Source organism: Neltuma alba, unplaced genomic scaffold (assembly GCF_004799145.2).
Source record: "Neltuma alba isolate B1F8T4 unplaced genomic scaffold, ASM479914v2 tig00003187_pilon, whole genome shotgun sequence".
Lineage (NCBI taxonomy): Eukaryota > Viridiplantae > Streptophyta > Magnoliopsida > Fabales > Fabaceae > Neltuma > Neltuma alba.
This window is the reverse complement of record NW_021633178.1, coordinates 210,142-234,754: the sequence shown is the minus strand read 5'-3', so window position 1 is coordinate 234,754 and position 24,613 is coordinate 210,142. Positions and strand designations below refer to the sequence as shown.

Sequence of the window (24,613 nt, the reverse complement as noted above, 5' to 3'; positions counted from 1 at the left end):
TACTGTACAATTTAAGGACGTAGGCCCTCTGGTCAAAAAAAAAAAAAAAAGGACGTAGGCCCTGCAAATGCATAAGGTTAAGGGGAAAAAGACCAAATTGCCCTTACTGTGGTTTTTTCTTAAAAATGTAAGGGCATATATATATATATATATATATATATATTTGAATAATATATATTATGGAGTATCCTAAAAAGTTATTGGTCACAGACAAAATAAAAATGCACATGGTGGGAGGCTAATGGTGTCAAAGAAAACACCTAGCTAGGGGCTTGGTGTGAGGACCCTTCAAGTTTCATGGAAGATCACAAAGCTGATGATGGTGCGAACGAACTTACTGGAGTTGCAGATATAAAGGATAGCCCTAAAATGAGTTGTCCTTGGACTCGTCAACACTCTGTTCACTGATCATTTATCATAGTGTAGTTAATTATATTGGTGATGACACGAGTAAAAGAAACCATTAATATTTATTTGCTACTTTTTTCTTTTGGTGTCATTGCTGGGCAACTCTGACTTACTTCATCTAGTACCTTTTTTGGGTTAACAGTTACTCAGTCTGGTATAAATACTATATATTTTGTCTGCAACAGCACCAAATGAAGTCTTATTTCATGTGGTAGGCACTCCGGGCCAGTCAGTTTGGCAATAAGTATGTTTCTCTGAAGCCATAATCATAGATCACTAATTAACTAGTTTCCAAGGAATGATATATTCCTTATTATTTCCTTTAGAATATTCTTTAAAGGGTAATGGTTGTGAATATTCTACCAGGATAACACACATATCTACCCAGTTGCTAGAAAGTATATGATTCTCCTCAGATCAATTTTTTTAACAATGTCACCTTCTACCAACTATTTATAAAAGAAAGGTCCAAAACTCAACACCTGCTTTCAATCAGAAATCAGGAAGTCGTTCCCGGTTAGCCCCTCATCACATGGAAAATGTATCTAATCAAAATTTGATATCTTGATATCATGTGCACCTAGGTATCTCTTTACTACTACCTTTAGTCCTTAATATAAAAACTCATTTGACTTTTATTTTAGTCTTGAATATGAAATCCTAATCAACTTTGTTTCTCATATCTATTCTTTTTTTTTTTTCAAAATAGTCCTCATAATAATAGTATTCTAACCAATATACTTGATTAGCAAGGATATTTTAGGAAAGACAATATCTATTTATTACAAATAACTAACTTAACTAATTTTTTTAATCTACTCAAATTAATTAACTAAATCCTGTATTAAGGACCAGAAGTAGTACTTGATCTTTGGTGTAATCTTTGGTACACTATTCTCTTTAAAATGGGTATTTCAACATCATGTGGATTACGTGGTTCATTATTTAAGGCAAGGAGTAACATTTAAAAACTAAGGAATCATAACCTTTGAATAATCTCAAAGATTGGCCTAATCAAATCAGTATTTCAATCATATGTAGGTCAGAATGGCGCAATTAATTAAACAATTGCTTTCACTTTCTGCCAAAAAGGTGCAATGAAACTTCCCCCGGCCATTTAAATATTATTCAATGCGTCTAAGCTTTTCAACAATCAGTTTATAACGCATAAAAAGCATTAAAGCAGCTTGGGAGAAAGTGGAAACCTTAAAGATTTCGAGTTTAAACTAATTAATTTGTGGCTTCTTCAGGTCCAAGATAAAACTATGATGTCAGCAATTTCAAAGTAACCATAAAACTTAGTGACCTTGCCCCAGAACATGAGTTTGATGAAAGCCACCTAAGGTCAGCCAGCACAAGTGGCCGTAGAATAGGAAATGGAAGGAAAGAGTGGTGTCAATGGATCAAATCTTAATGTAATTGTGTGTGTGTGTGAATGAGAGGGGGGGGGGGAACCCCTTGGGCTTAATTTGTCAATGAACAAAAATTACAAATTTACAGAACGAACGTGGAACCCCTGAACTCGGAAGGCAGATGCATTTGTGTGCGCGAGAGATCGTGCATGCTAGCTAGATAGGTTTGGTTTGGGACTAAATGGAGGGGGCCAGCGGGTATTATGCTTAAATTACTAGCAACGACTTTAATAATAAGGCCTTATTGACCTGGCTACATAAATAAAGGCACTACTAATAATAATATAGACGAAGGGAAAGCCTCTGAGACTATATATCATCAAGCACTGATTTGTTTATAAAAATCGAGAATACCACTAGTAAAGCAAGAGGCAGATTCTTTTGTGGGATCAGAGAGATCATCCACACTCTGAAGATGCAATAGTGGGACATAGTGGCAAATCAGCATCTAATTGAATTTTTGGCAGCAAGACTCTCTAGAGTCGAGATCTCTTGTGGATTCAACCATAATATTCTGGTATCATCATTAATCTCTGAGATTAACATAATTAAATCACTGAATTCCCCATTGCACCGGAGAGAAATATGCAGTACTAAGAAAGTACGAGGGCTTTTTCTTTTCCTTCGTGGATATAAATACAGTAACACAGTTCTCAGATGACCAAATTGTTTATCGTGTTTATAACTCAAAAGTGAAGAGAAAAGTAGAACTAGTGATGAGAAAAGCAAGTGATGGGCTGGATGAGATGGGATTGCCACTAAGTTTCAAGCAAGTGGAGTTGCGTTTACTGTTCACTTGTGATGTCCACCTAGGGGTAAGGGGTTTATTAGATTTAGATCTTAAACATACTGATTGAGCAGTAACAATAAACAATTATGAGCAGAATGTTCTTGGAGTTTTTTTAAGATAATGGAAAAAAAATCCACCTTTGAATCTTTTCCAACTATTTGAGCATCTTCATTCTGAATCATTTCTTCCCATCGAAGCACCAACGAAGCACAAGTGGCGAACTAAAGATATCAGTGCCTTCCCCAAAAATATATAATTAATAATATATACGGGATTGAAATGATAATTAATACTTCCGGTCCTAATTATAAGACCCAGTTGACTAATTTGAGGAGATTAAGAAAAGAAGTTAAGTTAGTTATTTGTTATAAATAGGTGTTGTATTTTCTAAAATATCCTTATTAATCAACTATATTGGCTAGAATTATAATTATTAGAATGACCACCTTGGGAAAAAAATGCATAAATATGAGAAACAAAATGGATTGAGATCTTATATTTAGGACTAAAATAAAAGTCAAACAGGATCTTATATTAAAGATCGGAGGTAGTTCCGGTGTTTTGATTCCAGGTAATTAATACTACTTCCTTTAGTTTCTCTTTATAAGAGATGTTTGACCAAGTCACGTTGATAAAAAAAAAAGTAGTGAGAAATAATAAATATGTAAAAATTAATTCTTCTGACGTATTTCTGGTGAGTGAAGGAGCAATGATGCTTCCAAGGTTGTGTGGTGATAAATATGTGGATATTAAATGAGTAATTAAATGAAGCAAAATGAAAAGCTATTTGAGGCATAAGTGATAGGTGTTTCTTTTTTTTTATAAAAAGAACGGAGGAGGGAGTTTTGCTCATCCGGGCGGTGGTAGTGTCCAACCCTTTTGCTGTCCTGGATGAAATGAATATGAAAGGCTTTATTGGGCTTCTTCTCTCCAAAGTCCAAAGGCATTGTCCGGAAATGAAGAGAGTAAAGGGTCTTTATTGGGCTCCAAGCATGATCCCCCCAAGCTTTTCGGCCTAGTTCAACGCTATTCGATTTGCTTCGTTTTTTTTTTTGGGTGATAATGTGATATGATTCGTTAAATTATGAAAACACACGCGACAACGAAGAAGACTTCCATTTCTGGTTTTTAAAAAAAAAAAAACGAACTCCAAAAGTCCCTGGCATCTGAAAATTTTCCTTAAGGAGTCGAGAACGTAGTACGTAGCCGGTGGCGGTGTTGCTCATAAGAGGTTATTTTAATATATAGAACAAGAAGACTATAAAATTAATTATAATTTCTTAGATTAACGTTACAATGGAGGGCAAAACTTAAAATAGATAGACACAACTGTCCGCATATAACATGCAATATCTATAGGACAGCTTAATAATTAAAAAAGGACAATCAGAAATTTTTTTTTTAAAAAAAAAAGCAAGCTAAATCACGACTTTTCTGATAATGCATGGAACGTGCGCAGCTATTGACTCAACAAGAGTAACGTCTTTGAGAGAAACACGATATCCAAATGAAAAACTCCAGCTTATAAATTAACACACACAGCAGCGTTGACCTCCATGGCCAGCTAACCTTAATTTAACGTTAAGAAGAGCTTCACATGCCCTGGCCATGCCCTGCGGCCTCATTGTCTTGTGTTGTACTGATCCCAAATGCATCTTCCCTGGTTTTAAAAAGCTCAAACGCTTGCTTCCTTCGCCACACTCTCTCTCTCTCTTCCTTCATACCGTTGACTTTGACATTATCATCTCCCACCCCAAATAAGCAGTTTCTCATTCATTCACCGCTTCCTTTATTGACTTCCCTCCATGGCTGACCAAATCCTTTCTAAAATCCCCTCCTTCCCAAGCACAGTTCCACCTGCTGCTGCTGCTGCTGCTTCTTCATCATAATACAGGATGAGCAACAACGGCACAGATAATTCCTCTGGATTCCTAGGATCCAACAACATCAGTGGATTCGGGTATGGCATAGGAATATCAAGTGGGATTCTTCTGCTTGTCACCACCATCACCCTCACTTCCTATTTCTGCACCAGAACACAGTCACCACCGTCTTCTCCCTCCCCCTTGGCTGCTCGGAGAAATCTCCCCACTTTCTTTGAGCCGCATCACACGGTGGTGGATGTGGGGATAGACGAAGCCACCATTCTGAGCTACCCCAAGCTTCTGTATTCTGAGGCCAAGCTACAAAAGCCAGATTCCACGGGGACATGCTGCTCCATATGCCTAGGAGATTATAAAAGCAGGGATATGCTTCGGGAGTTGCCGGATTGTGGTCATATATTCCACCTTAAGTGCATTGATCCATGGCTCAGAATGCATCCAACGTGTCCTCTCTGTAGAACATCTCCTGTCCCAACACCACTCGCCACGCCTCTCGCCGAGGTGGCTCCATTGACCACCATGCGGGTACCATAATCGTAGGGACTAGCGACACTTGATCGAAGCAGCATCAGAAATCTGAAATGCTTTCATATCATCATTGTCACGCTATGAAATTAAGACGCAGTTATTGATAGAGCATTCTTTTTCTTCTGTGGGTTTTTATCCCCCTCTCGTTTGATTTGATATTGTAAATTCTTTCCTATTGTGGCAGGGTCCATCAGTATTAAAAAAAAAAAAAACGGGTCAATGTCTAATTAATTTACGTAGCATAAGAGGACACTAATAATGGAATATAACGTCTAGTTTTCTCCATTTCTGAGGGCTTGCATCTTAACGTCTAAGTAGAATTGTTGCATTCTAGAATTGAATGACAATATACAATCGTTTTGAAAATTTTCCAGATTAATTTCTAGATCCAGTTTAATTTACCTAACGTAAGAGAACACTAACCATTTAAAGATTAAGTCATACTCCTCCAGTCATAAATATAAAATCCACTTTATAGTGTAATTTACACTACAAAATGGGCTTATACTTAGGACTAGAGGAATACTTCAAAAACTAATCCATGTTTGAAGGTTATACTCACGTATAATTCTTTGAAGAGGTCTTTCGTGAAAAATGTGCAGAACCATCACAAACAAACCGTGAGAAAACATAAGAACATGCTTCTCGCAACAATACTTCACTCTAGTTCCCATTGATTTTAAATCATCCATTTTTGTACTTACAATCCCAATTGCATACTTTCTTCCCCCAAAATCTAACCCAGATAACCACGCAGGAGAACATCTCATTCTATTTGCTCCCTGTTAATAACGGTAGCACTTGCACGGGCACCAAATCATCCATGCCCGTTGCGATGCAGATGAGAGACAAGTAGGTAACCGATGAGGCCAGAACTGCTTTTCCAATAACATGTAGAACATTCTTAAATAATACCAAAATCCAGAATCTTCCGAAAAGCAACGGATAAGAAATAAAAACCTTACATCAGAGTGCTATGAAAAGTCTGCAAAAAGCTTTATAAACCATTCATGAGCAGAACCTTCCCAAAATTACATGTTAGGTACCAAAAGTTTGCGCTTACTTAGAAAGGGAATTACGAGACATTTACATGATATCCTCCTCAAGGGGGAAAAAAGGAAACGGACAGAGGGAAAAACAAGAAGCAAGCGCCCACGAACAATTACAAACATTAACTTAGCTCACTGTTAGACTTTCCTTTAGTTAATTTCACTTCAAAACCGGAAACAAAGAATTCCGGACAAACAACCGTGACGCACTTGGTTTGATATCAATTAACATTTATGCCAGAACCTCAGTCACCGAAAGGGCAAGATTCTGAGGTGCAGCCATGAATGCTTGGGTCAGCGGAGTTGTTGCAGAATGTGATGGTAACAACTGGGTGAAGTGGAACTCAATTTGCAACCTGTGATGAAGCGGTGTTGATGATATTAAGCCTTTCTTAACATCAGCTTGTAACTCCCTGATAGGAATTGCAGCCAAGAAGCTTTTAATGTACTCTTTGCAAGCTTCCTTCCCTTGGCATACAAGCTCCTCTTCCTGCTCATCCTTCAACTGCTCTTCTGTTTCCACACCGGAATCTACCTCCTTAGTGTTGACTTGTTGGTCCTGCCTGCTATTGCGCTCTGATGCTACTGCAGCAGTTTGTTTATCACTGGTTGTTTGCTCATCTGATGACTGGGAAACATTTTTCAGTTTCTTTATTACTGTGCTGTCATCAAATTTTAATATATACGCCTGATTGCATCCTTCATAAAGCCTCTCCCCTAAAGTGTCAATGATGTAATAAGCATCTGATTCTACTCTGAGGATGAAAAAATGGTCATTCCAACTCACAATATAAACACGGGGTTCAGCCTTGCTAGGGCACTCCTGCTCTGCACGACTAATCTCATCCCAAATGTTATCAAAAGACATGGCACCATGCAGAAAGTCAAATCTATCCTCATCCATTCCTTCTGGATGGAAGAAACCAATGAATGATTTCCCAGGAATCACAGAAAGATGGCGTATTCTGGCTTGAATGACTGTTTCCAGATCAAAGTGTTTGTCCGGAAACCGCTCCCTATAGGTCTCATTTTCGCACAAGTTTCTCCATTCTAAGGAACCTTCTCGAATTAGACTATCAAACTGGGACTTTATGGGCATGAGATCAGGATTGTTTTGAAACCAGTCAGCAATTACAGCAACAAGAGCTGTGCAAGCACTCTCACCAGCAGCACGTTCACTGCGCTGATCAATCGAGGCAAAGAAGACCTGAGTCAGAAGCTTCATGTGACCATCACGACTTGTTACTTCTTTTTGCTCCCAAGTCCCAATGGCAAAATTATCATCCCCAAATTCAGAGACTGAAGATCGATTTGCACACGAGTCATCTTCAGTCTTGTACAGCTGTTAGATGTAGCAAAACATCAGGACTGATAAGATAAACAACAGCGTCAAATAAATATTGAGGATTATACCATTATTTTTATAGAATGCACGAACAATTAATTGATTGGCATACAGCTCATTTACTTGCTCAATGCAGAATCAAAAAGTTCATTCTGCCAATCATCACTCATTGCATTTAGTATTTTATGTCGAGACCAAAGTGGTCAGCAATAATTATTTTCCAAATATTAAGGCAACGAGGGAAATATTTGGAGGGGAAACTCAGGTAAATTCCCAAAGAGGTTTATACCATCTTCTAGCTCACAATGGTGAGATTTCTAGTCACTATTCACCAAGCGATAATTTAAAAAAAAAAAAAAAATCTGAGCATCAAATTTCAAATTACCAGGTAGCAAACCTCTTGAAGAAGCATAAAGACTACAAAATCGTTGGAAGGGAAACATTATGAGATAGATTCTTACCCCAGGTGTGATGGATTCGTCAGAACTAAGTTGGCGACGATCAAAATCTATATCATCACCACCTTCTTCTGCATAGGCCTTCTTCAACAAAGGCTCTCCCTTAGCTTTGGGTGATCTGAAACTCAACTTTCTCTTCCTCCAGGGCAATATGCTACGTTTTGAACTTGGTAAAAGAGAAGGCTCAGAAGATGTCCCTGATAAATCCTCCATCTGCAAGCACCCCACATCTGACTTGCCATTGCTGTAGTAAACCCAGTCCTCATCATCATCATTTACCCTCAAGCTGGAGTAAAAGGTCCCTCCAGCATTAGCATAGGCCAGTTTTCCATAACTGAATGACTTTCTCATGCTGCTATCTTCCTTTCCCTCATCCGAATCTCCTTCTCCATAATCATCAAGTGAGTCAGAGTCAAAAGAATAATTGCACTCACCATCCTCACTCCTGGCAGAGCATCTGCCTTCACTGCCCTCTTCCTCATGGCATGCCTTTTTTGCTTTCCGAGCGGACACATACTCTGTGAAAATCTTTACTTTTCTAAGACCAGCTTTGATTGCAGAAAGCTCATCTTTCTCTCCCAAGGCAGTTTCCCCTGACTGGGATGGAGACGGAACAGGAATTATACTTCTCTGAACTTGATCCATACTTTCTTGAGCAGCTCTTAGCTCCACTAAGTTAACTGAGACCTGCATGATCAAGAGATGCTATGAGAGGTAGAAAAATAATACAGACACTGCGAATCAGAAGACCACAGTAACAGTTACTTGCCCCCACTTATACGCAAATATGACTAAATGAAATTTGTATGACATCAGGGCGTGAAAGTGAGAGACATACGCAAAGCACAGGACAGGGTTCAACAGAACCCCCAGGAAGCGTGAGTGGGATGTTTAAATCAAAGTTTTTCTGGTCAGCTGCTGATGCAAATTCAGCAAGATTCAGTGATGCCGTTCCAACAACAGGAATCTTGTTCTTTGGCCTTTGATTTAATCCCTGCATTACATGGTGCATCGGTGTCCAGTTAGGTGAATAGGAACAGTCATCTAAATTCAAAACACCAGAAGCAAACAAAAAGTAGTATACTGTTAACAGTGAAAAATTACCCCCAAAAAAAAAACATGATGACCAAATAGAGGACTATTTGAAGTAACTATAGCAAGAAAATGCTCTTCAAGAAATAGCGAAATCTCCAAGCTTCAGTCAGTTAACAGTATAAGCACTGCAGACGGACAAATCATAAAATTAACATACTCCTATTCAATACTGGTACACGATTTTTCGTCAAAAGTGATTTCAAACGGGTAAATACTAGGGAAAGTGAGAAAATTCTCATTGAAGGTAGATAGGCTCATGTGAATAACCAGCCCAGATATTTTTATTTTTTATTAAAAAAAAAACTTCAATTCATATGAACTTTCGTTTGAGTGCGTGAAATAGTAGAAAGTGACAAAATTGTTTTTATAATTATAAATGTTTTATAAATCTTTATGGAAGCTAGCATAATTTGTACCGAAAATAATTGTAGAAATAAGGAAGAGTGTAGATGAATCAAAAGGCAGAGAGACTAACATTAAACACGGTGAAAGCGATCTCCCAAGGATGGAAGGCATTGTCCTTGTAGGCCGAGAGAGTGCACAGACTCTGAAACTCCTCGTCCCAGTCAAAGACGCCGTTGTGGGCACCGCCGTCCACCTCCCTCGTGAAGTTTCTGACCAAAGCGCGCCGCAACGAGCCCAAGGTTAACTTAGGACCCTTCCACTTAATTTCGACAGTCAATCTAGTTTCAGTAGTCCCCTTCTCCGCACTCTCCCGCAGCAGATCGCAACCCTCCAACCTCCTCACGATGAGTCTCACCTCATACTTTCGGTAAAGAAGGGGCGGCCATGGCCGCCACCTCATCATCTTCACTACCATCAGGACGGACACACCAAATACAAACAGAAAAATTGAACTTGAAAAAAGAATGGAATGGAAGGAATCCGGGAATCAGAAGGGATAAGACAACCAGTTGGGATCTTGGGAGATCTTCGTATCAAGAGTTGGAGAAAATGCACGGACGCAATTTGGCAGAGAAATATTTCTCCGGAAAAACTCAACTGGGAAAGGAGGAGAGCGCGAGAGATTGGGCGAGAATATGCCGTTATTTTGGGTTAAAAAGGCGAGAGGCAAGGGGGTGGGGTAGTAATCAAACCAGGGTTAAAAGGGCGGGTACTGGTTTGGGGTTAAGTTTACCCATGGGGAAGAAACCTTGCAGTTGACTCCTCTACAGTCCGACGGTTTCTCTTTTTTAATGTTTTTGATTTTGACTTTTTTCCTTTCTCATTCAATTTTCTCCTCTCTTTCACATTAATTGTTCTTTTTTTTACCAGCCTTTTAAATTAATTGTTTACCCCATTTCCACGTATGTCCGTTTCATGGGTGTATGAGAATCCTTTATTTAATTTGGTCCTTTAAATGCCTGGATATGGGTCATCTCCTTGCAAAATTGAGGAACGTGGCCTAAAGTTGGAAAAAAGACATTTTACGACCTTTTGTTATTAATATACAAAATAATTAATTAAATTAAAAAAGTTTATTAAATTAGTTATTTGTCATAAATAGGTATTGTCTTTTCTAAAATATTCTTGCTATTAGTTAGAACTACCATTATTGTAAGGATTATATTGAAAAAAATAGATAAATATGAAAAATAAAATGAATATGAGTCTTATATTTAGGACCAAAATAAAAGTTAAACGAACCATTATATTAAAAACTGAAAGTATTATTTTGCAGTAGTAGTAACGTCTAACAAACACCAAAATGTTCACACTTTTGATTTTGTAATTTTAATTTGATTCTTTATTTTTATAAAATAAATTTTTAGTCTTCTAATGTTAATATATAATAACTCTTCAGTATTTTTTTACTAATCATTATTATTTTAAAAAATTAAACTCTATATATTACTTATTTCGATCCTATTTATGAGCTTCAAATTTAGAAAGGAGTGTGGTTGATTTTATAAATTTTGATGTGGGTTCCTCTTAACATTTAATGCATTTTTTCAATGTTACTCTTAATTATTTATCTCTTATCATATTTTTTCACATAATTTTTTAATCATTTTTCTCATTTATTATAAGAACATATTTAAAAATAAAAGTCTATTTCTAACCTATTTATTTTTAACTAATTATTCATTATTTATGAAGTAGTTATTTGAAACTCATAACAAGTATAGAAGGAAGGAAGTAGTTTTTAAGAATATTACATCAACATTTAAAATTTTATTAGCGAAATTTTTTGTTGGTAAAATTGATGGGTTAGTGATACGAAAAGATCGATTTTGCATAAACTTAAAAAGTTAAGAATGCATTTCTGCCTCCAGCCAGCTGCAAGTAAGAAATCACTCCCTTGGGCTTTAACTAATAAGCATTCTAAAATTTAAATATTTACTCAATCCGGATAATAGCCCCTGAGTGCGTCATGTATCTTCGCAAGATATATGTCATGAAGTTGGTAAAAGGATGGAGTTAAAACCGAAATCTGCGGATTCATGACAACCAGCAAATTAACCAACCCCTTCCCTACGATTCTTCGATTCACATGATCTTCTATTTCAAGACCTCCTACCTATCTTATGAAGGCAGCTTCCGTTCAATTTCAGGACTACTTCCTTTCTTAACGCATACGTTTATCGAACAAGACTGGTTTTCATGCCTCATAGCAGTATTTGCCAATATTTTAAATTTTGTGAATATGTTAATTTTTTGTTTTGCTGCTCCTTGTTAGGAAAAGAAGACAGGAGTAGTAATTAAGCTTCGCCATATAAAGAATCCATTTTAATTAATACTCTTCCGGTCCTTAATATAAGATCTATTTAATTAATTTGATTATATTAAGATAGGTAAGTTAGTTAATTATAAGAAAAGTGACATGTTTTTTCTAAAACACTATAATCATCTTTCTTAATACCCATTCTCTCTTTTACTTGATCATGGTTGAGAGAGTATCTATAGGGGTAATTTAGAGAAAATTAATAAATATAAGAAATAGATCTTATATTTTTAGAACTAAAACTAACTCAAAAATTGAGTACTATATTAAGAATCAGAAGAGTACTTGTATTCCTTACTGTCCAAGCAAAGCATTCATAGGCAATCCTTCACACAATGAATAGCAAATACTCGCAGCTAGCCAGGCCACCAAGTCAAATAAAAACAATCGCTGACGTGGTTCATGAATCTGCGTGTACATATGAATGATCATCATGAGTCATGACAACCTTCTCCCATGTCCCCGTTTTTTTTTTTTTTTCCTTGATCCTGCTCTATGTGTCTCTACTATTAAAACTCCGCCAACAGGTGCACGTTACGAGGCATGGGCGACCAAGTAATTAATCAGAACAAGCTTCTTTTATATATATTTTGTACGTCAACCCTGTCGCCTTATATATGTGCTAGGTACCACGATTTAATTATTTTAGTGTTTCATTATTTCTTGCCGGTCCACCCTTCTGAGGAAAGAAGCCAACCCCGGCCATAAATTTCTATATACTGCTTGTAGCAGTATACCAATTCTGATATATTTTTAGTGGTGTTGATTAATGAATTGAATATAAAAGCGGGGGGCTTTCATAATTTCCACTTTGAGTGGTGGCACCACGACCGTCACGCGCAGTTTTCGATTATAAATAAATGCACCATTATTATAAAGTCAACCTTCGAGCAGATAATATCATCATAAATACGTACTCCTAATGTTTCTTTCTTTATTTTTCTTTTTCTTCTTTTTGGGGGAAAAAAAAAGAAAAAAGAAAATCCCCAGGCATTAACCGAGCGAGCACGAGGACTACTCCTTTATTGACTTCGATCATTCACGCTGCGCAGCGTGCACCGCATCTGTATTATGTTCCCTCCCGGCACATGGATCTTCGTTCGTGTACGTGTCTTACTGCCTCGGGGTCTGATCGCCTACGCTCGCGTCCACGGCGGCCGTCCTGTAGCGACGACAAAGGAGTCTCGATCGTTTGTGGGGCACCTCATCTGGCTTTACTCAGTGCTTTACAGGTTGGCTTTTTGGGACACGCATTATTGGTTCCAACTCACAAACAAAAAAATATTTCGCTCATCTCAACAGTCAGCAATCAACAGACCATTAAAAGCTGCGCATAGGGCTGTGAGGTGGGGGAAGCAACTATGGAATCTCTTTTAGGCCGAACCTAACAACATGGACAATTATTAGTTGTAGTCGCCTTAACATCCGCTCATTTTCACTCATGGCTTCCATGATTAGTAGGTAAGCTTGTCTATGTATATTTAAGAATGCAGAATTTGAATCGGCCCTGCTAATAATTTAATTAGTTAGTCACATACACAGCACATCAATAAATATTGATGGTATCTCTCCATCAACTATAATTACATGATAATAAAAGAATGGGAACAGGTGAATGATGGTTGTCATGGAAGCTTCATCCTTCTTAGTTAGATTTTGTTGCGGTCCCAGTTATACATGAGGCGTGGACAACGATGATATAATTATATATCATTATTATTGTTGTTTTTGTTGCTGGTTGGTACGTTGCTTCTATTTTTCTGATGAAACAAATTGAAACAAATGAAGGAGAGGCAATGTTATTGAGCTTCAAAAGAAATGAACTCCGCATTACTGTGAATCCAGCAAATAAAATGATGAGTGGATGTGTTTGAAATGGAACCAGCGTGTGATACGATTGCGAAGTTGCAGTGTGGCCCAACAGTCAACATATATTGTTATTGCTTATATCTCTGTTACCAAACTTATGAGTGAACAAAAGCGATTAGTTCTAGCAGAAGGGATTAGTTTCTCATAATGTAATGAACTAAAAGATCTAAACTCCTGTTAGGAGAGTTATCCGCATTTAGTGTTCGATAGTATTTTGAATAAAATTATTTTTAATAAAAAAATACCTATACGTAATAAACAAAAATAAAAACCCTATAAATGAGTGGCGTGTGTGTGTATATAGTGTACGAAGCATCCGCTTTTAGAAGGCTTTATGGCCTTCTTGGGTTTGTTCCTTTCAAATATCTTCTTCCTTTCTGGCTAGCCACCATCTCTTGATGACCACTAAAATTGCAAGATTTTGACAAGCACTAAGATATATGCGAACAGTTCAACGCTCTCACTTTTGCGCCTGTGAATGTAACAACCTGCTCTCCTCCTGTCATGTATAACAGTGCACAGTTTACGGAACGCTTTATTATGGTTTGTTTAATATTTTTAATTGACCCGGGTCTAAAAGGGACTTGATTTACGTGGATTCCATTCTAATCCAACCCCCATGCTCCCTCTTACGGGCTACGGCCCAAAATAAATCAAGATCGATGATGAGCTGCCAAGTTGGATGCAGAAGAGCTAGACATTACATATTATCAGCACAACAGATTCCATTTCATTAAGATAAATTGCCTGTTTATTTAACCAAATGGGTGAAACTCGTCAAATATCTCAGTCCCTGAGTTTTCAGTCTTCGCCGGGAAAGAATCCTCTCCTAATTAAGAAGAACAGCTAGCATAGCGAAGACCCACAAGTCATTCTGAAAAGACGATGGGGATTTGCTTTGTTGAGGGGAACTAATTGATGCAAACAATAATGACTTTATTAGTGATGAATTGGAATAGGGTGAAGTAGGGACTTGGTAAATATTACTCCTCCGGTCCTAATTATAAGACCCAATTGACTTATTTGAGAAGATTAAGGAAGTAAGTTAAAGTAGTTATTTATAATAAATAAGTGTTGTCATTCCTAAAATATCCTTGCTAATTAAGTATATTGGCTAAAACTATCATTATTAGAAGGATTATCTTGGAAAAAAATGCATAATATAAGAGACAAAATGGATTGAGGTCTTATAATTAGGACCAAATAAAAAGTCAAATAGGGTCTTATAATAAGGACCGGAGGAGTACTTCTATTTCTAATTATAAAATCTTATTTATAGATTATAAATAAAATTTTATAATTAGATACGAAAATAATATTAAAATTAGGTGAAGCAGCAACGAAACCCTTGAAAAGGGAGCTGGGACGAAAGCAACGCGTGAAAAGATGGCCACTAATCACAGAAAAAAGTAGGAAGGGGGCCGCATGAAAAGTACCCCGTGACAGCCACACAATCACTCCTTTACAAAAGAATGTGATGCCGCTCAACCAATGACCTCCCGCCACCTGTCCTGCTACCGCCATCAAAATATAATTTAAAATAACTTCGAATGGCATATTCTCAAACACGACAATAACAACAAATCTAACAAGAAAACATTTAAAAAATCGACCATTGTTAAGCTATGGCAGCTTCATGTTGAGAGCCCCGCATGATTCACGAACGTGGTTTGATTCAAAGCCGTCAAACTTTACAAATAATGAATTCTCTCCATTCTGTTAAATAATAAAACTGCATAATTAGATACGTGTGTGGTGGGATTAGGAGGGCCCGCCACAATACCTAAAATTAAATGTTTTGATCAAATGAAATCCATATAGTGAAATATACTGGTCTTTAATAGTACACTAATAGAAACTGAGACTAGTTGAAAGAGGTTAATTCCTTATAATATAATAAACTAAATTTCAAATTTTTTATAAAAGAAGTGTTTGTAATTAATATTCGGCAATGTCTCGAACAGATAATAAAGGTACAGTTTAATCAAACAATTTGAAATTAAATTTTAACATAACAAACTCTTTATATAAAATCTTTTTATTAATGGTATTGATTTAATAAATATATGAAGTTATACATATTTAATACTAATTATTATTTATATGGAGCATATATATGTTCTTACCCCTTGCAATTATTTTCTGATTCCATGGTGACGCGTCTAAACACTGCCCGCAAGGGACAATGAAGTGCGGTCACGGAGGGATGTAAGATAAGTAAATAAATATATTCAATATAAAAATAAAATTCACCATATAATGAATTTAATTATTAAATAAATTATAGACCGTGTATTTTATCTTTGTAGGGATCTTTATGACGAGGGAACATATGTGGGTGCTTAAAAAAGTGAGACGATAAAGCAAATTGGACCATGAATGAAGTGTATTGAAAAGAACTAATCACTCTCATTCAAAAAAAAAAAAAAAAAGCAACTAATCTATTATCTTCCACCGCAACGCAAACAATCCATTGATCAAGAGCCCACGTTACTTTCGATCGAAGTCATTTATGGGAAGGACATTGAAAGCAACGCCAACAATGATATCAAACCCTACAAGGACCCCTTCCTCAAACCCCTTAGTATATAAAAATAACAGGGAACCTCACGGAAGAACCCGAGCGAAAAAGAAAACGCAGAAAAGAACAGATATTAAGGTCAGCCACAAAACAAAAGAATAAAGATAGAATAAAGGGGAAAAAAAAACCCAATAATTATTAACCTAGCCAAGACAAATCGGTTCTCCAAAATGGATATTCTATTCTGATAAAAGCTGTCAAGAATCGTGCTCATCCGATCCCTCTGTCTCGCTTGAACGTCAAGACAAAAGACCAGTACTGTTCATGTACAGATCTTCCATCAGCATTCAGCTCTATGGCCGCGAATTACGTACCTAACAGTTTGTTTCCTTTATTTTGCTGCCACCCTCATCAACATAAAGGATAAGACTTGCTTTTAATAATAAGAACTGGTGTTTTACTATGCGACCCCAGAATTTATAAACTCCTATTTAATTATGTACCAACTTAGAAAGGAAGAAGAATGGGGAGTGATCAGAGAATGAGCGTTAAAATCAAGCAGAAGTCGCCAATCTGGGAGGCTCATCATTGCAAAGGAGGCACGCAAACGCAGAGCAAGTACTCGGAGAACAAATTATCTGGGCAGACCACAAAATTTGTGGCTGCAGATCGTGGGCCAACCCTTGATCACTTCTCCTTTTCATACATTCCACAAGCTTTTAGATTTCCATGTCTTTTTACGCGTAATCGAATCCGAGTAAACAGGCTTTGCGTGCATATAGATATATATATATATGTAAAGGTAGAGAGAAATGGGGAGGAATATAACGTGTTTGACCCTGAAGGGGGCATAATGATGATGCTTTTGAAGGAAGGAGGGACAAATTAGAGATCCACGTGTTCCACTTTGAATGAGTTTCATCCGCAAGTGTTTGGAAAGGAATCCCAGAAACCATTGCAGGCCTTTACTTTCCCATTCAAACACAAATTAATTCCTTTTCATTGCTTCATCATGTGGTCACCATGAAGTAGTGCGCGTGATCTGGAATACAGGATTTGGCAATCACGGATCGGTGATTTTATGTAAAGCACGCACAGATTCGTGCGTTGACAGAAAAAAGGCAGTGTCTGTGCGATGATTGGTTATGTCTGAAGTCCAAGAATTCATTTGATGAACTCTAACCCCTGCCAGTATGCCACCAGTGACCAAAGACCATCTTTTGTTTTGACCTCCCTCAAAATGATTTCACCAAAGTGTTTGCAGCAACTTTCCGCGCATCCTTTTTATATCATCCTTGTTGTGAAGGAATGCAGAGAAAATGCGTAAAAAGTTACAGCAAATGATAGTAGTATATTCAGTAGGTATCCACCATCATACACTGTGAACTGCTCTACCTACTGGGGGAAAAAAAAAAAAAAGATCCATAAACAACATTGATTACCGATCATGTTCAGAAATCCTGCCTCGCAAGAAAAAGAAATGCCACCTCGTCATCCTACCTTTTTCACTTGCTTCTCGGGCCACTAAGTTGAATAGTAGTATATCTGTCATAATTAATACTAACTTTGATTTTTAATATAAGATTTCATTTAACTTTTATTTTGATCCTAATTATAAGATCTCAATCCATTTTGTCTTTCATATTTATGTATTTTCTCTCTCAAAATAATCACTTTAACAATGGTAGTTCTAACCAATAAACTTGATTAGTAAGGATATTTTAGAAAAAAACAACACCTATTTATTATAAATAAATAACTTAACTTATTTTTTTAATTTTTTTAAATTAATCAACTAACTCTTATAATTATAACTGAAAGTGATAGTAATAATAATAATAATAAAGATATTATCAATGACACAGAGGCAGCGTTGAAGTGGAAAACGAGGGTCGGAGCCCAATTCGAATAGCTTAAACAGAGCCCACTTTCAACGGAAAGAATGGAGTGCAGAGCCCAATAAATTCTTGGGCTACATTTTCAATCCTGTCGGCCCAATAACGCGCAATCATCATCGCCCTGCAGAATGCAGTTCTGCACAACCAAATTATTGATATGTCCATGGGATTATTGTAATAGAAAATGTCATCACCTGTCGGCAAAGAAAAGGAAGAATAAGACGTCGTTATTGTTGTTGTAAGTGTTTTTTTTAACTTTTTTTAATTTAATAACATTTATTTTATTTGATTTATTGGTTTATCAAAATTGTAATGTCAAATTTCAATAATAAGACTGAATTAAATAAAATGACCGCAATTAGTCTTTCATTTTGAAATTAAAATAAAATAATGGTAAATATAAAAGTATTTTTCATCTTTGCTGTTTTGATATGATAAAATTCGTGTCATTTTTTCCATTCATTTTATTTGGATAGATACCAAACATATAATTGAGACAGCTGCCTTCTCTTTCGCCTCTTTTGGTTGCATCCACCACGCCCCGTCCCCACGAATCCGGGAATCCTACCAGCTAAAAGGAATATATTAAATTTTAATTTTATCATCTCACATAAAATGTGTGACGTACCGACCCCTTGACTTTCGGATTATACAGATAAATTGAGGGAGAAAAAAAAAACAGAGAGTATGCACATGCATGCGTATGGACAAATTTAAGAGGGATGCAGTTATTTTAGCACAAACAATAAAATATCAGTATGTTCGGTTTTTTTTCCTACTAAAATTTTAGGTGAGTTAAGTCTCAAAAAAATCATTAGAACTGGAACATATCTATTTTTTTTTACCAGCAATAAAATTGTGACCATATCCGCATTAGAAGATTAGTTTGTGTATAATGTATCGAATGATACCGATACTGATAATAACTTGATTCACGGGTCCATTCCCTTTTTAGGGATTTTTTTTTATGATACTTTTCTGATCTTAAATATAAAACCCTTATATATATAAAAGTTTTAGGGATAATTAATCTTCAGGTCCTTATAGTTTCATCTGATTTTTAATTAGGTCCTTATAAAATTTTTTCTTTTTATCAGCTCCTTTTACTTTCGTGTGTTTTTAATTAGGTCCTTCTATTTTTTTTTCTTTTTATCAAGTCCTTATAGTTTCACTTATTTTTTAATTAGGTGCTTTGTAGTTTTTGAAAAATTATTTATTAACTTTATTCTTTAAAATTAATTTCATTTTTAAATTAATAATTATATAATTGGAAAAAATAATTAATATAATCATTTAGTAATTAATAAATAATCAGAATAATAATTATACTTAAATATAAATTATTTATAATCATATTTTAATTTTAGAAAAAATTATTATTATAATTTGAATTTTATAATTATAAAAATTTGAATTGAAAATAAATAATATATTTGTTTAAATAAAAATTTAAAAGAATATTAACATAAGATTGTTACAATAATTTATTATTTTTAAAATGTTATTATTTGTAAAATAAAAAATAAAAACTACAAGGACCTCATTAAAAACAAAGTAAAACAATAAGGACCTGATAAAAAGAAAAAAAATTATAAGGACTTGATTAAAAATATATGAAAGTATAAAGACCTGATAAAAAGAAAAAAAATTATAGGTACCTAATTAAAAACCAATTGAAACTATAAGGACTCATATATTAATTATCCCAAAGTTTTATATTTAAAACTGAAAGAGTGTTAATAATGGAACAGTCTAATTGAAAAAAATTTTAAAAAAAATAGCACCGAGTTCTCCAGACTGTAGCCTAGCCCAATGAGCCCTCGAATCTGGTACAAAATGTAGCCTAACCCAATCACAACGACCCGTCGAATCTGGTGAAAAACTAGAAATACCTTTTTTCTTCTCTTCCTTCTTTCCAATTTTTGGGCAAGATAGGATGACAATGATGTCGTTGCCCATCGGCTTTTGCTCCCAATTTTAAACAACGAAACCCGCTCTTCAGTTCGCTCCCATGCTCCCGTTCGGTCTCCACACCAAAACAACACCGAAGACCTCCTTTTATCTTCGTCGTCGTCATCAACAGTAGTAGACACCAGCAGAGCTTCGTTAGACCACCCACACCCGGGTTCTCTTATGTATTTCCTCATCGCCTTGCTTTTCTTTTCTTTTCTTTTTCTGCCCCCTTTTTAATCCTGTTTTCCAGATTTCGTTTCGGATTTCTGTATAAAGTTGAGCTTACTGGCCTCAAGTTCTGTTGAAACAAGGAACTTTACTTTTGGTAATTGAAGATGGATGGCTCCCCCTCGATTTCTCTTGATTTTCGTCGAGAATGAAACTTGAAACTTTGCTGTTGAAGATCGGAACTTAGCTCTTGGTTTCTCTCCCTCTCTGTGGAAATGTTATAATCAAATGAGATTTTGAGATAGTGAATCCTTTTGGTTGATGCTTTTACATGCGTATCACTTGATGTTCGATGTAATTTATACATGCAAGGGATGCTACTCTAGGAGACAGAATTACAAACAAGGACATAAGAGATTATGAAATGACTATTATACACATGTGCCTAAGTGAATTATGTACGCACATTATTTCTAACAGTATAATCTTTGTTAGCATCTATCCTCAAAACTTCTGCTAATATTTTGTATTTTCATGTCAGCAATAATGGAAGGCAATACACAGGTGAAGGGAGACAAACTCATACTGAGGGGATTAATATTCCATGGTTTTCATGGGGTTAAAGAAGAAGAAAGGAAGCTGGGTCAGAAATTTTTGGTGGATGTGGATGCTTGGATGGATCTCAGAGCAGCGGGTAAATCTGATAATTTGTCAGATACAGTTAGTTACACAGATATTTATCGGTGAGCAATAAGTTTAAACTCTTCCTTTATGTCTTTCACAAGATTGACCCATCTGGTTCCAGTACTAGCGGGGATGATTTTCATAGATTAATCTGCTGTCTGTGGAAATTGATTTAAAATATGTTAGGATGTATAAACTATTCATGATGCTCTTGAATAGCGTAATTCCTCTAAGTAAAGTTATCAAAATTTGCATGATAATTTATTGAATGGTATGCATGAAATGAGTATTTAGTTTCTAGGATTTATTTCTCTGAAGAAGGAACTTTGCGGACATACCTCACTATCATTTTAATTAAATCCACCATTCAAGCTTTTCTGTTTTGGCTGCTCTATATGCTTCACTCACTATCATTTTGAGGACCAGAATAGGGTTTTAATCCCTTAAGCAACTATGTAATTAATATTATGTAAATGCTCTTAACAAGAATAATATGATGGCGCAGTATAGCAAAAGAAGTTATTGAAGGGCCACCTCGCAATCTTTTGGAATCAGCAGCTGAGCAAATTGCAACCATTACTCTGACAAAGATACCTCAGATATCTGCTGTTTGTGTGAAAGTTGGGAAGCCCCATGTGGCAGTTCAGGGCCCTGTTGATTACTTAGGTGTTGAGATCCTTAGAAGTAGAAGCGATACGCTAAACTAAGACGTCAAATACTCTCTGAGGTTCTGTATCTTTGGGTCTTCTGCTTGATGCAACACTTTATTTTCTACTCTTGTCCGTCTTCTCTCATTTCATTTTACCTCATTGCTATAATCATGTGACCCAAGTTTGAACTGCTAATATTTTCCCTTACCTTAATAATGTATGGCCTTGAAGGCTTTGTCAACTGCATTTGTTGCTTTGGCTGTTCTGAACTGAGATACTTATGTCATTTTGTTTTATTGTTGCCCACTCTTCTTGGCATCAACTAAATCATAGTTTTAAAAATAGTTTTAAAAATAATCATAGTTTTGGGAGAAACCAAACACCTCCTAAGATAGAAAGTAAACACGTCATTGTTCTAGCTTTTAACATGGTGAGGTTACGTTGTATAAAATAGCTTTGCTACGATAGTGCTTCGTGAAAGTTTAAACAAAGCAAAGAATCTTCACTGTGGATGAACTGGCCAGAAATTCCTCAATCATACTGAACGAAGCTTTTTCATTAAGTGTTTCATCGTCATACAGCCTGTCGTGCCAGGAATATTCTGGCTTTATATATCATGTACCAAAAAATCACCAGCTGATTGATTGATTCATATAGTTTGAAATTGGGATCTCACGATTCATCTACACAATTGTTGGAAGAACAAAAGTGATAGCAATAAGAGAGAATTCACGTGGTATATTCAACAGAGCATGAAAAATGGCAGAGGTACAGTATATACCCATTTCCCCATTAAACATCATGACCCAATTCTCTCTCCTATAACTAACTTCCCAAGAGTTACCGGAATACCCTTTTTGCAAGATAATAACAGAATCGAAATAATGACAGCAAGGATATCAGTATATCAGTATATAACATAACGACATGTATCAATACTCTCCCCTCAAAAAGCATCCTTGCCCACAAGGATGGGATTGGTATGAATAGCAGCAATGTTGAACTGTGGAAATTGCTGGTGAAGTGCGGATAGATCTTCCCAAGTAGCATCCTCAGCTTGAGCAAACTTCCAGCGGACCAAGACCTGAGTAATGGGCAGATTGTGACGTTTAATTATTCGGTGCCCCAAAATTTCCTCCGGTTCTAACATGAACTGCCCATGCTCATCAATAGGAGGCAGTGAAGAAGTGACCTGCTGATCAGCTCCCATGTGTCTTTTGAGGAGAGACACATGAAAGACTGGATGGATCCGAGTGTTAGGTGGTAAATCTAGCTCATAGGCTACAGCTCCAATTTTCTTAGTAATTTTGAAGGGTCCAAAATACTTGGCAGCAAGCTTGTGTAAGGAAGAATTATTAATCAAATTCCGCCGAAAAGGATGCAGCTTGAGGTAAACCAAGGTTCCAACCTCAAAAGAACGTTCAGTCCTATGTTTGTTGGCTTGCTGCACCATCCTGTTCTGAGCTTTAACCAGATGCTGCTTCAAAATCTGTAATACTAGCTCGCGGGCAAGGCAAGAGCGATCAACCAAATCATTAGGAGAATCCCCTGCTATGTAAGGTAAGTGTATCGGGGGAGGAGTGCCATACACAGCTTCAAAAGGAGACATGCCAATGGCTGAATGATAAGTTGTGTTATACCACAGCTCAGTTAGAGACAACCACTTAACCCATTGTTTAGGGAAATAGCTAGTCATACAACGATGGTAACATTCTAAGCATCGATTCAGGACCTCGGTTTGGCCATCTGATTAAGGATGATAAGCTGAGGAATAATGCAAATCGACCCCATAAAGTCAGAAAAGTTCCTTCCAAAACTTGCCACAAAAGATAGGATCTCTATCAGTCACAATGGACTTAGGGAAACCGTGCAGCTTAACCACATTATCAAGGAAGACTTGAGCCACTTCTACTGCTGTATAAGGGTGTTTTAAGGGCATAAAATGAGCAGATTTAGATAGTCGATCAACCACCACTAATATGGTAGTTTTAGAATAAGATGGAGGAAGACCACCAATAAAATCCATAGACAACTCGGTCCACACATGCTCAGGGATGGGTAAAGGCTGAATAAGCCCCGGAGAAGCCACTAATTCTGGTTTAAACCTCTGGCACACAGTACAGTCTCTTACAAAATTTCTAACATCCTTTTCCATGCCTTTCCAGTAGAAGAAAGAAGAGAGGCGTTTAAAAGTAGAGTGTATACCAGAGTGTCCCCCAATGCCATCAGCATGGAAATGCTGAAGAAGCTCACCTCTAAGGCCACGGTCTGCACCAACAACAAGCTTCCCGTTCCGTTTAAGCAGATTATTCTGCTAGGAATATTTAGAATGAGAAAGAGGGTCAGCTTCCAAGTCCCTAACCAGCTGCTGCAACTGATCATCAACCAACCATGAGTCTCTCACTTTATCATAAAGAGGGGAGATAGGGGCAGTAAGGGCCACGCAAGAACCTGCAGCTCGGCGGGAGAGAGCATCTGCCACGGTATTATCACTTCCTTTCCTATAGACAATCTCATAGTGCAGACCCCATAATTTGTGCAGCCATTTAAATTGATCCTGGCTCAAGTCACACTGTTCAAGTAAATGTTTCAAGGGTAGGTGATCCGTTTTGATGATAAACTTCTTCCCACATAAATAGGAACGCCACTGTTTAACAGCAAAAATGATTGCTAGTAACTCCCGCTCATATGCTGAAAGTGGTCGCTTCCTAGAGGGCAAAGTTTTACTAGCAAAGGCAATAGGATGCCCATTCTGAGATAACACTGCCCCTAACCCTGTTCCAGAAGCATCAGTCTCAACTACAAAGGTATCATTAAAATTAGGTAATGCAAGGACGGGGGGAGACAACATTAATTGTTTCAGCAAAAGGAAAGCATAAGTAGCAGCTGCAGTCCAAGAAAATGGGACATCCTTTTGTAACAGATCAGTTAAGGGTCTACTAATAGTCCCGTAATGTTTAATAAATCTTCTATAATACACGGTGAGGCCAAGGAACCCCCTCAACTCATGGATAGAAGTAGGAGTAGGCCATGATGCAATTGCCTCTAACTTCCCTGGATTAGCTTGTACTCCCCGAGCTGAAATAATGTGGCCAAGATAGTCAACTTGAGTAGCAGCAAAAATGCACTTGGATGCCTTAGCAAAGAGATGATGCTGCCGTAGAGTAGATAATGTGG

At 36.8% G+C, this 24,613-nt stretch overlaps 3 protein-coding genes across 4 annotated transcripts; 2 read left to right on the top strand and 1 right to left on the bottom strand.

The window, feature by feature from the left end:
• Positions 1-4,363: 4,363 nt before the first annotated feature.
• On the top strand, positions 4,364-5,254 carry LOC114740737 (RING-H2 finger protein ATL70-like). Its single transcript, XM_028928942.1, has one exon. The coding sequence runs from the start codon at positions 4,506-4,508 to the stop codon at positions 5,025-5,027; it is 522 nt and encodes a 173-aa protein (XP_028784775.1). The 5' UTR covers positions 4,364-4,505; the 3' UTR covers positions 5,028-5,254.
• A 696-nt stretch (positions 5,255-5,950) lies between these two features.
• Positions 5,951-10,015, bottom strand: LOC114740806 (uncharacterized). The gene is made up of 4 exons (XM_028929044.1): positions 9,444-10,015; positions 8,712-8,867; positions 7,877-8,560; positions 5,951-7,412 (listed from the first exon to the last, which is right to left on the bottom strand). Exons 1-4 carry the CDS (start codon positions 9,786-9,788, stop codon positions 6,303-6,305), a joined length of 2,295 nt encoding a protein of 764 aa, XP_028784877.1. The 5' UTR covers positions 9,789-10,015; the 3' UTR covers positions 5,951-6,302.
• Positions 10,016-20,198: 10,183 nt separating this feature from the next.
• On the top strand, positions 20,199-21,740 carry LOC114740811 (dihydroneopterin aldolase 1-like). Of its 2 annotated transcripts, none has more exons than XM_028929053.1 (3): positions 20,199-20,259; positions 20,644-20,845; positions 21,292-21,740. In XM_028929053.1, exons 2-3 carry the CDS (start codon positions 20,649-20,651, stop codon positions 21,491-21,493), a joined length of 399 nt encoding a protein of 132 aa, XP_028784886.1. In that variant the 5' UTR covers positions 20,199-20,259; positions 20,644-20,648; the 3' UTR covers positions 21,494-21,740. The 2 variants fall into 2 exon arrangements, with proteins under 2 accessions (XP_028784886.1, XP_028784885.1); XM_028929052.1 differs by lacking the exon at positions 20,199-20,259 and adding an exon at positions 20,268-20,560.
• The last annotated feature ends 2,873 nt before the right edge of the window (positions 21,741-24,613 follow it).